Raw genomic sequence first — 14,591 nt, forward strand, 5'->3', positions numbered from 1 at the left:
TTGGAAGAGAGACCTTTGTTTGCTCTGTAACGCAACTCCCGGGCCGTGACGCTACCACTCCGCTTGGGCCACTTGGAAAGGCATTGCCGTCCGAAAGGCGTGTCTCCGGCGAGGCCCTCCTCCTTCTCCTGTTCTCCCCTGTAATGCCTCGTGGGGGTCCCTGTGGCTAGGAACTCTATATAAATCCAATGTGACCCAGGGATCTGCCCTTCTCGCAGCCTGTAAGGGTTGCGCCAGACAAGAGAAGCGAGGACTGAAAGGAGGTAAGAGAATTTGCAAGTTTCCCCTCATCCCACTTTATCAACCCGATCAAATTGGTTTTTGCCTCCAGTTTCAAACACGATCCGTTTATTTTCCCGACAGCTTTCCAAGATGCCGGACAGCCGATCAAAGCGAGCGATTCTTTTGGTATTGACCCTTTGTTCAGGGGCAGGGGTCTGGGGTTCTCAACCCCGCGGGGGAAAAGGCAAAAGGGAAACGCAGCAGCATATCGTTCAGCCCTCTCTGCCGGTCGGCCAGAACAAACGTGAGTAATTCTGGGATGAGTAGTAGCGGCTTTTTCAAGGGAGTGGAAGCGGTCGGATCCTGGACGCTTTGATAAAACCGAAATCAAACTTAAGGAGCATACCGAAAATTGCAACTTTGGATGGTTATGAAGGGGAGTAAAATTTACTATATGAATGTGTTAATAGCTCTTTCTTGAGTCTACTCAGGTCCTCAGATTGAGATGAGGAAAAATTTTCAGAAAACAAAACCGATGATGGGGAGTAGTATTTTTGAACTTAACTTGAGGTAGGGAGGCGTCCAAGTGTCTTACTTACAGAGCGTTACAGCAATTTAGGACAACCTTTTAATGGTGCCAGAGTTACTTCCCTTGTGGTCTTATGTCTCCAGTTAGCTTTGCAACCTATCCACGATTGCAGTTTGATAATCCATAATGGACTCTTGGATGTGAAGACACACTGGACAGCTAGAACATTTCTGGTGCACAAAATGGTTAAATCATGAAACAGCTTTGTCCAGGAATTTTGCAGATTAATTAAACTGAACCCTGTTGTTGAGAGGGGGAATCCTCTTGGTTATTACATTTATATCCAGTTTTTCTGCCAAGGAATTCAAGCTTGGGTTTCTCTTGAGACTCAAGCCTAATTAAGATTTATATATTGCATTGAGGCCAAAGATAATTATGTCTGAATACTGAAGGCCTCCTGATTAGATTGGGCACCCTACTCTTGGGGACGTCTGGTTAAAAAAAGGGTTTGCCGCTTCCCAAGCTTTGCCAGTTTGCTCTGGCAGGGTGGAAATTCTTAATTTTTATTTTTCTCATTGACACCAGTGAGAAGCAAAACTATCTCATCAGATTTGGCAAATTTGTGAAGATGTTGCGAGAACAACTTTTTTTGTTTTTGTTTTTTTAATCCAATTGGAGATGGGCTCTTAGTGGTTAAATTCCATATTTTAGGGCCTGCTGGTGGAAACCTTATTTGTATATATAGATATTGATTTTTTATAAGTTTCCTGGTCTTTTATATTCTTCATTGCTGAGAAAAGGGATTCTTGTCCTGGACTATTTCTCTTTCACACACATCTGCTCGTTGAGGGTAAATTAATTTTCCTGAAATCCAGACATTTCTCAAGAAGGGTGTAGTTAGCATTGCATTTTTTCACTGCAGTTATACCAGCTAAAGAGACAAATGAGAAAATCTAGAAAGGATAGATTTCTATTTGTTCTCTTTTCTTACAGGAGGACTGGAAGCAAAAATTTATTAATTATATTGACTTGAAAGTAAAAAAAGTGGAAGGCCATCTTTTCATGCTGTAAAAACAGACTTTAAAATTAAGGTGTTTGAATTAATTTAGAAAAGAATAGAACATACTTTTTCATTTTAAAATTAAGAAAAAAGATGCTGAGATAACACTTTTAAATTGTTTAGAAAGTATGATTTTTCTTTAAAGCAGTCATCTCAGGAAATGATAAGACTAAATGTAAGTTGGAAAAAATATTTGGAAATTTAAAAAAAAAAGGAGACTAGTTCTACTTGGCAAGAATAAACCTGTTTAGGGAAGAGAGCCAAAGTTTCAAATCTTTTGGGGTCTTTCCATAGGCTTTCATGAAACATTGGATTAAGCCTCCCAGTTGAGCAATCTTTTCCAGCTGTTAACATGCTGCTCCAGAATGTGAACTCTCTAGTGGTTTTATCCTGTACATTTAAAACATGGTTAAACAAGAGACGGATGGAACTGTTTTGAGTTTAACTCCAGTCTTGAGTTGCCTGCATCTAATATCAAATTACACAGTGGTTTCAAGATGTACAAGGAATGTCTGGCCAGGAGTTAATGTCTATTCCATGCATGTTAGGGGCTGACACTGCTCTCTTCTCCACATTCTTTCTCCTTACCAGGAGAATCGCACTTGGTCTGGGTGATAGGATGTAATTAAACAGTGCTGTTTCTTTCTCAGAGGGATGCTATGACAATGGACAACATTATCAGATAAACCAGCAGTGGGAGCGCATTTACTTGGGAAACACTCTAGTCTGTACTTGCTATGGAGGCAGTCGAGGATTCAACTGTGAGAGCAAACCTGAGCGTAAGTGGAATGCATCTTTTGACAAACTTCTGGCCAAGAACATCTTTTTTTTTTCTAAAATAAAAAGTAGATATTTACATGTATAGAAATATCCTGGTTTTTTAGCTCTTGGAAAAGGCAGCATCCACATTTAACATCTCTTCTTCTTCTGAGACAATTATTGTTACTGGAGACTAAAACATGAAGAACGGTTACAGGAACTGGGCTTGGCTAGTCTAGTGAAGAGAAGGACCGGGGAGACATGATAGCAGTGTTCCAATATTTGAGGGACTGCCACTGAGAGGAAGGGGTCAAGCTATTTTCTAAAGCGCTTATAGGCCAGACAAGGAATAATGGATGGAAACTGAACAAGGAGAGGTTCAACCTGGAAATAAGGAGACATTTTCTGACAGTGAGAGCAATCATCCAACGGAACAGCTTGCCTTTGGAAGTTGTGGGAGCTTCATCACTTGAGACTTTCAAGAAGAGATTAGACTGCCATTTGTCAGAAATGGTGTAGGGTCTCCTGCTTGGGGGGCGGGTTGGATTAGATGACTTACAAGGTCCTTTCCAACTCTGATTATCTGTAGATATGTACTTTTTACAGTTCAGTCCGCAAGCCTGTCAATTTCTGACTGTTCCTATCTACTGCAGATTGGGAATGTTCTGAACAAACCTTGCATTATTTTATGCAACAGATTATTCCTACTGTAGTTTTCACACTAATTAGATTCAAGAATTGCTAGTATGGATTAATCTGTCAGAAAGTCTTTGTGGTTGCAACTGGGTGCTCCCAAATATTGTAGAAAAAATTCTGTGACCCCTGATAATTTATATCAAGCTTCTCTAGTGCCCTTGTTTTTAATCAGGTGAATCCAGAGGGGGTTGAATTGCTTGATGCATCCTTATCATTGTACAGACAGATATCGACAATGTAGAGGTAGAGCAGATTAGGAAACCAAAGTCTTATATTAAGGCTAACCTTATGATAAGATTATAAAAACAGAATCTTACAAGTCTAAATGTACCTCCCACATACACACACACCCCCTTCATGAGAACTAGTGAGAGTCTTGTCAGAGGTGTTTTCTCGCCTTCCAGTCTGGACTCAGGGTCCTTTTAGCTGACTGTTAGTAGCTGCTCTTCCTCCTGTTCTTTAAGGTCATTCTACCCATTACAGCTAAGTAGCAATAGGTAAGTTGTCTCTTAAGAAAGTTTTGTCCCTGGACTCCTTCCTCTACATAACTTTAAAAAGAACCTTCAAAGGCTATCTACTCTGAAGAGGATTCATTGGCCCCCTAAGCTCTTCTGTTTGGCTTTTTGAAAAGGTTTGATTTGGCCTTGTCAGAAAGAAGTCACAGTGCTAATGCTCTGCAGATAACAATGTACGGAAGGACACCACCCCCACATAAGATAGGACAGTGATGGCGAACCTTTCAGCACCAAGTGGCCAAACTGGAACGTGCATGCAGGTGTGTGCATGCGCTCATGCCAGAGTGCTGGAAACCCAAAGACCAGCTGGCCAGTGCATGCATGCCTGTTTTTTGGACATTTTTGGGGCCATTTTCCGGGCTGTTTTTGGCCTGCAAATGGCCTGAAAAATTGCCTGGTTTTTTTGGCCATTTTGGGGCCATTTTTATGCTGTTTTTCAGGCTGTTTTCTGGCACTCCGGCTCCCGCGAAGACCAGCTAGGCAGTGCACATGTGCACGCCAGAAACCAGAAGAGCAGCTGGCAACGACGCGCATGCCCAATGAGAGGGCTCTGCGTGCCATAGGTTTGCCATTATGGAAGATAGGATGTTGCAGAAAATGCTGCAATAAAACTAGAGGAGAAAAACAAAAGGCTGACAGGTCAGATTTGCTATGGAGAACATTTTGAAGCAAAGGAAAAAGTATCCTTCCAAAAATTGTCAAGACCAAGAAATTTTTTTACTCATGCTACCGAAAGAAGCTATTAAACAGATTAAATTTATTAATTATTTATCAATTCTCATGTCCCCGTGTTAAAAAAGTAATGCCATCTCGGAGATACGATAGAATAATAAAACTATATATAATTATAGAGTAAGATAAATGATTGGAAATTACAACAGATTACAAACATTTTGCATGTCACCACCAAAACATTGTGATAATAGGAAGCTGTCCAAATAAATGTAATATATTCGTGCTCCCTTGTGCTTAGAGGCAGGCTGTGTGCTACTCTTATCTTTCCCCCCTTTTCTGGAGTCTGCACCCTTCAAACTGCTGCCTATAGTTAGTCCTTCATACCATTTCCCCCTCCATGGGCACCATCTCTCACATTCTTTGTGTAACATTGTATTTAGCAGAATTGCACTTCAGTACAGTACTTAATTGTCCTGCAAGGGATGTATAATATCATCTAAATATCTGAGGTTATCGGTGTTAAAACATGAAGGATGGTAATTTAGAAGTGAAATCCCAAGATTTACCTTTTGTATGTATTCCTGTATACATATTGTTCATATGAATAAAGGATAGATCTTGGATAATGACATTGCAATTGTCATCTTGTCTGCTTTGAACCCCTGCCTTAGAAGTGCCAGTCTTGTCATCAGGAACTGAGTCACTGTAGCATTCTGCCTTGAATTCCCAATCTTCATGGCTGACTCATTAAGGAGACCAAGTTTGTTTGGACCATATATCTGGGCTTGTGCCCAGACTAGAATAGGTCCAGAGAGTCTATTTCTTCCAGAAATGTCTGTCCAAATAGTTCCTAAGGGGATATTAGCAACATATTAGTTGCTTTGAAGAACTCAACATCTCATTTGGGTTTCTTGAAGCTGTACTATCACGTCTTTTAACATAGCTGGCGTTTATTGCTTCCCCATTAAATTGAAACTAATCCCATAGAACCAGATTAATCAGACATCAGATAACAGACTTGCATAGCAATAAGTAATGTTATCTATTAACCTACTTTGCAAATATATCACACAGTGTCTCTGTAGGTTCCAGTACAGTCTTATAAAAGCATTTTTCCCCCTGACAAAAATAGTTTTCCTGATGGCTGCCTGAGATTGCAGTGGCAGCAGCAGAAAATAGTGTTTATTCCTTTGCTGCTACATAGTTTACTTATCTTGTCTTCTTGATAATGTGCTCTGTCAAAATGTGCTGTTACCAGTCACGCTTTCCTTATATGTAGGCAAATAAGGAAACTTCATTGAGAAATTGTCTAACCATGACAGTAGGATAATGACAACTGCCTCCAGTTTCAGTTCATCTTGACAGACTTGAAGCTTAACAAGACTTGTGTGACAGTCCTTTGGATAACAAGGCATTTACTTGGTTTCTATAATCTAATCTAGTAAGGGATTAAATATTTGACCAAATATTTGAACTTTGGTTTTCCAAATGTCTGTTCTATATCTCTTGGTCAAATGCATTTTTCTTTATTGTTTTCTCCACATTTTTTTTTAAAAAAGTACTTTCATACAAATTGCCTGGAAACTCCCTTCTACTGTTAATGTGGATTTTTTTTTAGCTTTCTTTCTTCTTTTATTGGTCCAAGCACCTCCCCTATTCTTTGTCTTTAGCTACATCACTACCATCCAAAAAGCCTCTGCTTGTCACTAGCAAAACAATAGCAGTCAATGCCACAATTATTTTTTGTGTGTATACCTCTATGAATGAGGTAGGGAAAGGAGATTAGAAGCTGCAAGTGTAGGTTTATCTGTATTGATTCTTTTTTCTTCTTCTTCCTATACAGCGGAAGAAACCTGTTTTGATAAACACACTGGGACTACTTATCGAGTAGGGGAAACCTATGAACGCCCAAAGGATTCCATGATCTGGGACTGTACTTGTATTGGGGCTGGGCGTGGAAGAATCAGTTGCACTATTGCAAGTATGTATTAAATATTTCAGTGAGATGTTTAGATGATGTCTGCCAAGATTATGTGTTAATCCATATACTGACATTGCTGGAATGTCACAAAATCTAGTGGTTTTCACAGTAAGAAGAAGTAGGTACTACATGTAATGTTGCATAATTGTAAGGAATTTGTGACAAAGTTGGAGGGAGGGAGGGAGGGAGAGAGAGAGAGAGAGAGAGAGAGAGAGAACTGTAAAATGAGACCACTGATATTTGCTGTATGTTGACATTATGAATAAGTGTGTAGGTTATACCTGAGATTTTCTCCTGCATGAAGAAAAGGAGAATGGAAGAAGACTGGAATAAACAGGATTCAAGGAAGTGCTAGATTTCCCCCTCCACATCTCATGACTTGAAGCTGGGCTCCAGTTCTCAACTCTGATATATTGTACATAAACCGGAGCCTGTATCTATGTAGCTACCAGGGCCTTTGTGGAGCTGCTCCATGAATGTTTTTTCTTGAAAGATTATTTTTCGTTGCTATATGTCAGAACTTTGACTTCATTGTAAAGCAAGGATGAAAGTGTTCTGCAGATGACTCCAAATATCTAAATGCAATTTCTAGCAGTCCTAATTAGTATAGTAAGTATGAGACATGAAGAGAAGTGCAGTTCAACATTTAACTTCTCTTCTTATAGTTTTATAATCCAGATGTTTTTAACATCCTGTCAGGGTTCCAAGTAACACACCCAGTGCAATCAAAACTCCTCAAATTATAGATTTATTAGGCATGTCATATTGGCACATCTGGGGAAACCCGACTCTAAACCCCCCTCAGGTTTTCTCCCTAGTTAAAAGTAGAATTTATTTCCCCTACCCATGTAGTTCATCACATGATCCAATCAGGCCACAGTCCAAGGGTCGCCTGGTCGCAGATCCCATTTCCTTGTACCTGGTGGGAAAGTTCTTGGTTCTCAAAAGAAATAATTTTATTATGGCTACAATCCTCTAGCTATCTCTTCCTCCCCACTCCTGTTCCCACCGGCTCGACTCACTTCACTGTGGCAGCCCTGAAAATGCTGTGGGGGGGTGTGTAATGGTTCCAGGGCTGACACATCCCTTATTAATTATGGAGACTTATGATAAGACAGGAAAGTGGCATGACCTCCTCACTTCCCGGACATGAACTGTTTTAACTCCTTCCCTCAAAACGACTCTATAGAGCACTGCACACCAAAACAGCTAGACACAAGGGCAGTTTTTCCCTGAAGGCCATCACTCTGCTAAACAAATAATTCCCTCAACACTGTCCAACTATTTACAAAGTCTGCACTACTATTACTATTAATTTTCTCATCACTCCTTATCACCCATCCCCTCCAACTTGTGACTGTATGACTGTAACTTTGTCGCTTGTATCCTTACGATTTATATTGACTGTTTCCTAGTATGATTTGATTACTTATTGTACCCTATGACTTGTACCTTACGATTCTTGACTCTTCTTTAATGTATACTGAGAGCATTTGCACCAAGACAAATTCCTTGTGTGTCCAATCACACTTGGCCAATGAAGAATTCTAATTCTAATGTTATAGTTATTAGACTGTAGGGACTTTCATATTGGAAAAGAAACTAGCTGCTTTTCAAAGCTGAGCACATTATGAAGGATTGTCCAGCACTGAAATGGATGAAGGGATCTAAGGCTTTATTATAATAATAACTGGGACAATCTTAGAGTTGCTGAACAAATAGACAACATTGAAGTAGATACATTAATGATATAACTTGGAAAAACAGCTTCCTATGCTTTGTTTTTCAGATAGATGTCATGAAGGTGGCGAGTCCTACAAGATTGGTGATACCTGGCGCAGGCCTCACGAGACAGGAGGCTACATGTTGGAATGTGTCTGTCTTGGCAACGGAAAGGGTGAATGGACTTGCAAACCAGTTGGTATGTTTTTGTTTTCTTTTATGCATTTCAGAGATCAAAAGTATTTCAGTTGCGAATAGAGCTGTTTGCAATAATTACTATAAGCAAACTTTTGATTCTTTGTGATAACATTTTTAAAATTTTTGTCTCAGTTGATATATATAAATACTCAACATGCATACATGAGCAAGTTTTACCTGGACTTTTGATCTGCAGGTAGTGCTTCTGAATATCCCTCTATAGACAATAAACAAATTCACCTAGAATATAAGTATGCCATAGAGAAGATGCCTCGGTTAATATATTCCCTGCTGTCCAGTCTCTATAATTTTTGATAAGGAAGGGCATACTTGGTTAAGAGAGTCATGCTCCAAAGTTTGATGTGTTTTATTGACATAACAGAAAATTATCCATATCATTTCAAAATAATCCTATATGTAGTTATATACTCAAATATAGCTATACCTTCAAAAGGAGCATAAAATAAAACAAAGCTATCAGCAAACACCAGTGTTGCAAACACTTAGAAACCTCTATTTCTTTGCATTGCCAGCTTTCTGCATGCTGTTTTTTAACTCAAATGCAAAAATTATGGAAGCATTTTCTTTCCTTCCTAATTAAGAAATTTAATTCTTTCCTTGCTGAAATTGTAAAGAAAACAATGCAGTGAGTTTATTTTTTCTTTTTTACCTTTGGGAATTAATTTCCCTTAGCTGAGCGGTGCTATGATAATACAGCTGGGACATCATACGTTGTTGGAGAAGTTTGGGAAAAGCCATATCAGGGCTGGATGATGGTGGATTGCACTTGCCTTGGAGAAGGCAGTGGGAGGATTACTTGCACTTCCAGAAGTAAGTATGGGTTTGTGGCAGAGCAGCTCATGCAGAGTATTAGGATGAATGATGCTCTTGGGTATTTTTCATTTCCCCCATTATTTTGAGGGTGGGCTCAAAGTCTGGAATGTTCTGCACAAACTGTTTCGCTGATTGTATTCACACTATCCATGAAGCTACAGTAAATTATTAACATAGTAAATTAGCAATTTGATTGCTGCTACCTCCTCTATTCAAGTATTGTGGCTAAAATATTGCTTGTCAGTATTTTCCTTAAATCAAGGGTACTGGCCTTTCTCATTTCTTCAGTATGGTAAAGCCCCAAGGGACATGACAACTGCGCAAAGACATCACCAGGGAGGAGGTCGAATTGTGACAAAACAATGGGGGCGGGATTGGGTTGCAAAAAGAAGCTAAGCATATAATGTAATGTTTGGGGGACATACTAATGAAAAAGTTAAGTTTTAAAGAAATTCTGTTTTGAATTACCTGGAAATAATAATTGCATCTTAACAATTTACAGTAATCTGAGAGATCAACAGTCTCCTAATAATTTTCCAAACTGTATGTGATATATAATCGTATCATTTCCCTTTCCATTACAAGATGTAGATGTTACCCTCCAAAAAGCAAATAAAATATTGCTGCACCTGATTAATGTTTTGTATGAACACAACTGCTAAATTCAGAATAAGATGTGTGTGTGTGTATTGGGCTGAGTTATATCAATTGACTCAAGTGTATGTTAAAAGAAAGTACTGTACTTTTATTTCCAGTGGATCTCATCCCTAAATAAATAAGTACCCACAGATTCTGCATAAGTGATATTTATATACCTTCAAGAAGATACTTTTTATTTCAGTCTTTGATCTGTCTTAACCTTGCTGTTTCTTGTTGATATTTTTTTCTCTTATGTATGTCTATAAAATTATAGAATATCTTGTTTTCTCTATCCTTAGTACCTTAGATTGTCTAGCAGTCATGAAAATATGGCAATTATTTAAAAAGCTAAAGATTTTTATTTTGGAGAATATAGAGATATGTCTTTGAATTTTAGAGAGGTCAATCAATCCTCTTCAATTCCAGGCTAACATTTATTGTACCTACTGGATATTGGTAGAAAGTACAGTACGTCTTAGTGTTATCCTGAAGAGCTAGCTTAGATTCCAAGATAAATTTATGAAAGTTTTCATTATTTCTTCAGACTATCTTTGAAGACATTGAGAAAGTTCCACTAAACAATGTGGAAGTACTTAGGAATAAAGAGTATGAAACTTTAATTCCATAGTTAAGTTATCATTAATTAACAAATACACTTATTTAGTTACTCTTTCTCAGGAGCCCTTTCTACATTATTCAGATGAGTCTCCCAGCTTTTTTGAGTGGCAAATGACTGCATGGAAATTTTTCCTTTGGTGAATTTTCTTAAATTCTAATCCATTATAAATAAGATTGACATATTAAACATGAAAGAACCTAAAATGAATCTTTGAAATGTTCTTTCTTCTATGATGATGTTAGCTTGTGATGAAAAATTACTACAACTTGGATCCAGTTGTATGCAAGATAATCACTGACATGCATAGCAAGTATTTAAAAGAAGAGTCATTGGTTAAGTATAAGCCATACTAAAGCTGTTTTCGGACACACATGGTCTGTTAGAACTTTTTTGTGATGGATTTTGAGATGATATTTAGCTTTTAATTGAGGATAACAACTTTGCTTAGCATAAAGTCAATTATATAACGTAAATCCTCAGTTTGAAAATAAAATTTAAAACCCTTAAAGCAACACTTTTATTTAGTCTGGACTGGAAACTTGTGGAGGAAAATGTGTGTCTTAGTGTCAAAATGGGAAAGATACAAGGATGGAATGTTTTCAACTGCCAGGAAAAGCATGATCAAATGAATCACATTGACAGTATGTTATAATACAGTATATGTCCCATAAATCCTTTGCTGGATTTAATAGGAATTCTTATTTTCTTAATATTAATCATTTGTACTGTTTGAAACTAAAATACTTGGCTTTGTACAACATTACTATTTATTCAAAATACAAACATTTTATAGCATTATTCCAGCACACACATTGAATGATTCATTACCTGTAACCGGAAAATCATTGAATAGAGTAAGCCATCATTTATTAATGATGTGAATTTGGGCAGATTGCATATCTGTGTGCAGCACTTTCTCTTGAATTTTGTAATAGTGTTGACCAGTACCATAATTTCTTAACATAGTGTGAAATGTGTAGGATCATGTAGATTTGAAACAGACTCTGAAACTTTCTTCAATGTTTTAGATTGTTTTATCAAAACTCTCAGGTGTCTTCTATTTGCTTCGTTTCCATTTTCCCAAAGTTTGTATTATTTCTTTGTACTCCCAGATTAACACTCAGTTTCTAAATATATCTAGTTGGGACCAAGAACTTTGAGCTTAATGCTGTTCAGAGTAAATGTGTTTAAGTTTGCGTTAGAAAGTTTACCACAACATTATTTGCATTTAGTTTTATTGAAGTATATAATTACTGAAATGGTGGATATCCCCTTGTAAGTATTGTCAACTCTTAACCATCCAGCTGGTTCCCAGCTTTGAATATTTTAAAAAATATGTCCATTCATATAGCTGAAGCCACAGACCAATTTCCTGGCAAACTCACATATTCCCAGCAATCTGACTTCGTGTCTTAAACATTTTCCTCATGTTCATTTTTTGAAACTTGGCAGCTGAATGATTGTAATGACATAGCAATTTTCTTTCCAGAATTGTGTAATAACAAATGTGTGGGTGTGTTCCCTCTTGGTTTTATTTTTGCTGATGTTGTTCTTTCTTCTTCTTTGGGTGATTTTTACCATATGATTTAGATCAAGAGTCATTTCAGGTTCCCAGATAAATGAAGTTCTTTTGTCTCCCTTCTGTGGCTCCCTGTCTGATGATCCCACCACTGGTTGGCCCCATACCTCACCGTCCCCTCCCACTCGCTCCTCGCTTGCTCTGAGAAGGAAAGGGCAACAGTGGTGGATGGAGACTCACTCCATATTCCAGAGAGAAAGCAAAGTGCCCCTCTACTTGCTTCTTCTTCCAGTCCTTCTTGGTTCTGTGACTTTCTCACTGCCCCGAGACACTGGCTGGGCTGGCTGCAGCCGATGCTCCATGTCATAATGGGCTCCAAGAGGAGGAGGAGGGGACATAGTCTTCTCCATTGTGAAGCGCACTAAATTTAAGCGTGCTGCGCAAGGCGCTGCAAGAGCAGCAAGCAGCTATGGAGGCAGCAAGAGGAATATGGTGAGATGCGTGACTTTCTCTCCACCCTGAGATACTGGCAGGGCTGGCTGTGGCTGACGCCACTCTCGCCGCCTCCATGACCGCTTGCTGCTCTTGCAGTGCCTCGCACAGCACACTTAAACTTAGCGCACTTCACAATGGGGGTGACGAGTCCCCTCCTCCTACTGGAGCCCATTGCGATGTGGAGCATTGGCTGCAGCCGGCCCAGCCAGTGTCTCGGGGCGGAGAAAAGTCACGCATCTCCCCCAGCGGCCGAGGTGGGCATAGCAGCAACAAAGTCCGGAAAAAGAGGCAAGTAGAGGGGCGCTTCATTCCCGGTCTGGAATGTGGAGTGAGTCTCCATCCACCACCGTCGCCCTTCTCTTCTCAGGGCAGGCGAGGAGTGAATGGGAGGGGAAGGTGAGGGGTGGAGCCAGCCAGTGGTGGGATCATCAACAGGGAGCCACAGGAGAGGGCCCAAAGAGCCGCATGCAGCCTAGGGTGTGAATGACAATGAATATGACCTCCTGATACAGAAGCAGGTGCACCTGATGCACAAGGCAAACTTGTGCAGAGCCCTTCCTAGGCATGACTGCCACTTGCCCTTTGAGCGGGTCCAGAAGGACCTAAAATTGACCCAAAGAATATGAGCTTTAGGGGAAGGCACCAAACAGTCAGTAATATCTGGTATCAAACACTGCACAAAAACATCATGTGATTTGTTTGATTTGGCTTAGCATGCTGCCTAAACTCAATTATTGTGTCATGTTATTTGTACATGCAGCCCCAGCATCCTTTTTGTGGCCTCAGAGTTTCTCTGGAATGACTGGAATCAAAATTTGTAGACATTTTAGTATTGGGGAGTTGTTTGAGAGTTTTAAGAGTTTCAATAAAAATTCTGACCTGTCTTTTCTTAGACACCAGATTAGAAAAGGACTGTTTCTCACACAAATGTACTGAAAAAAAAATCCATTTTTAATTGAAGCAGTTAAAATATCCCAATGGTAGTTTTGAATGAGATTAGATGGAAATATTGACTATATTCAAAAATTTAGTATCAGTCCAAGAGTATCAACCTTCATGAATGGGTGCAGATTGTTGAAATAGCACAGATGTGTGGACTCTTCTTTTCTATAGATAGATGCAACGATCAAGATACCAAGAAATCTTATCGAATTGGAGAAACCTGGAGTAAGAAGGATAACAGAGGAAATCTGCTTCAATGCATCTGCACAGGGAATGGCAGAGGAGAATGGAAATGTGAAAGGCATTCCTCTTTGCAAGCCACAGGCGTAGGTAAGCAATATATCTGGATGAAGTTGGATGTTTTTTCTTTCTTTATTTCTCTTTATAAAAATTACCCTGGGAAATCATACATTAAAATTCAAAGTATTCAAACTGTGTTAGAATCTGAAGATTCTTGCCAACTAATGAAGTCTGGCAAAAAATCCCCACATCTAAAGTTGCTAGCATCACAGGGCCTCTTCCTATTTGGCAGGGTTGACTTGATTTAGTCCTTTGGAATGATGAGAGCATAACCAAAGACTGAAAGTACAGATTCAGTTATCCACAGAATGGAATGTGCTAGTCAATAACAGGGGAGGCATTTTGGCAACAATGTGGAATCAGTTTTAATGAACTGCAAAATAGATAAGTGATAAATATAATCCAGTAGAACAGTTTAATGGGCTTATCAGTGAAAAAGAAAGTTCATAAATCTAAATGTATTTTAAATCCAAAGATTTCCTTCTGATTTTTTTAAAAATTCCCTTCCCAGAAATCAGCTACAGAGAAAAAGGCTTTTTCTTAATATAAATTTAGGTTATAGGAAAGCAGATTCCAGTGGAATGTTCTGAAAAATATCCTAACTATAAAAGTAATTTGGCAGTGGAACCAGTTACTGATAGAGACCCGGAACGCCTTCCTTCCTTTGCTACCTGTGTATAAGCAGAGACTGGATCTTCCAGGAGATATGTAAAATTGGACTCTTTCACTGTGCAGTGGGTTGGAAGATACGCTAACTGGTGCTTACCTTCTGATAATCGTAGAGCAAACTGATCAAAAGTATTGTTGCATTCCCAGTAGAAATTCAGTTTTGCTAGGATGTTGAGAGGACAGTTTGGTTGATAATTTTGGTTCCAGTCAAAATGGT

The 14,591-nt window shown here is 39.0% G+C and overlaps 1 protein-coding gene across 4 annotated transcripts in view; it reads left to right on the forward strand.

Moving 5' to 3' along the window:
- The first annotated feature begins 205 nt into the window (after positions 1–205).
- The window catches only part of FN1 (fibronectin 1), a 90,870-nt gene continuing 76,484 nt past the window's right edge, over positions 206–14,591 (forward strand). For all 4 annotated transcript variants that reach the window (XM_026673150.2, XM_026673151.2, XM_087949409.1 and 1 more), the window contains exons 1-7: positions 206–263; positions 364–526; positions 2,462–2,590; positions 6,300–6,437; positions 8,227–8,358; positions 9,051–9,188; positions 13,577–13,735. In XM_026673150.2, the coding sequence (XP_026528935.1) occupies positions 373–526; positions 2,462–2,590; positions 6,300–6,437; positions 8,227–8,358; positions 9,051–9,188; positions 13,577–13,735 (850 nt within the window). In that variant the 5' untranslated portion in view covers positions 206–263; positions 364–372. The remainder of the gene's footprint in view (positions 264–363; positions 527–2,461; positions 2,591–6,299; positions 6,438–8,226; positions 8,359–9,050; positions 9,189–13,576; positions 13,736–14,591) is intronic.

Source organism: Notechis scutatus, chromosome 1, assembly GCF_049901735.1.
Source record: "Notechis scutatus isolate UNSWTSFEM ecotype Mainland chromosome 1, rNotScu1.2, whole genome shotgun sequence".
In the NCBI taxonomy this organism is placed as follows: Eukaryota; Metazoa; Chordata; class Lepidosauria; order Squamata; family Elapidae; genus Notechis; species Notechis scutatus.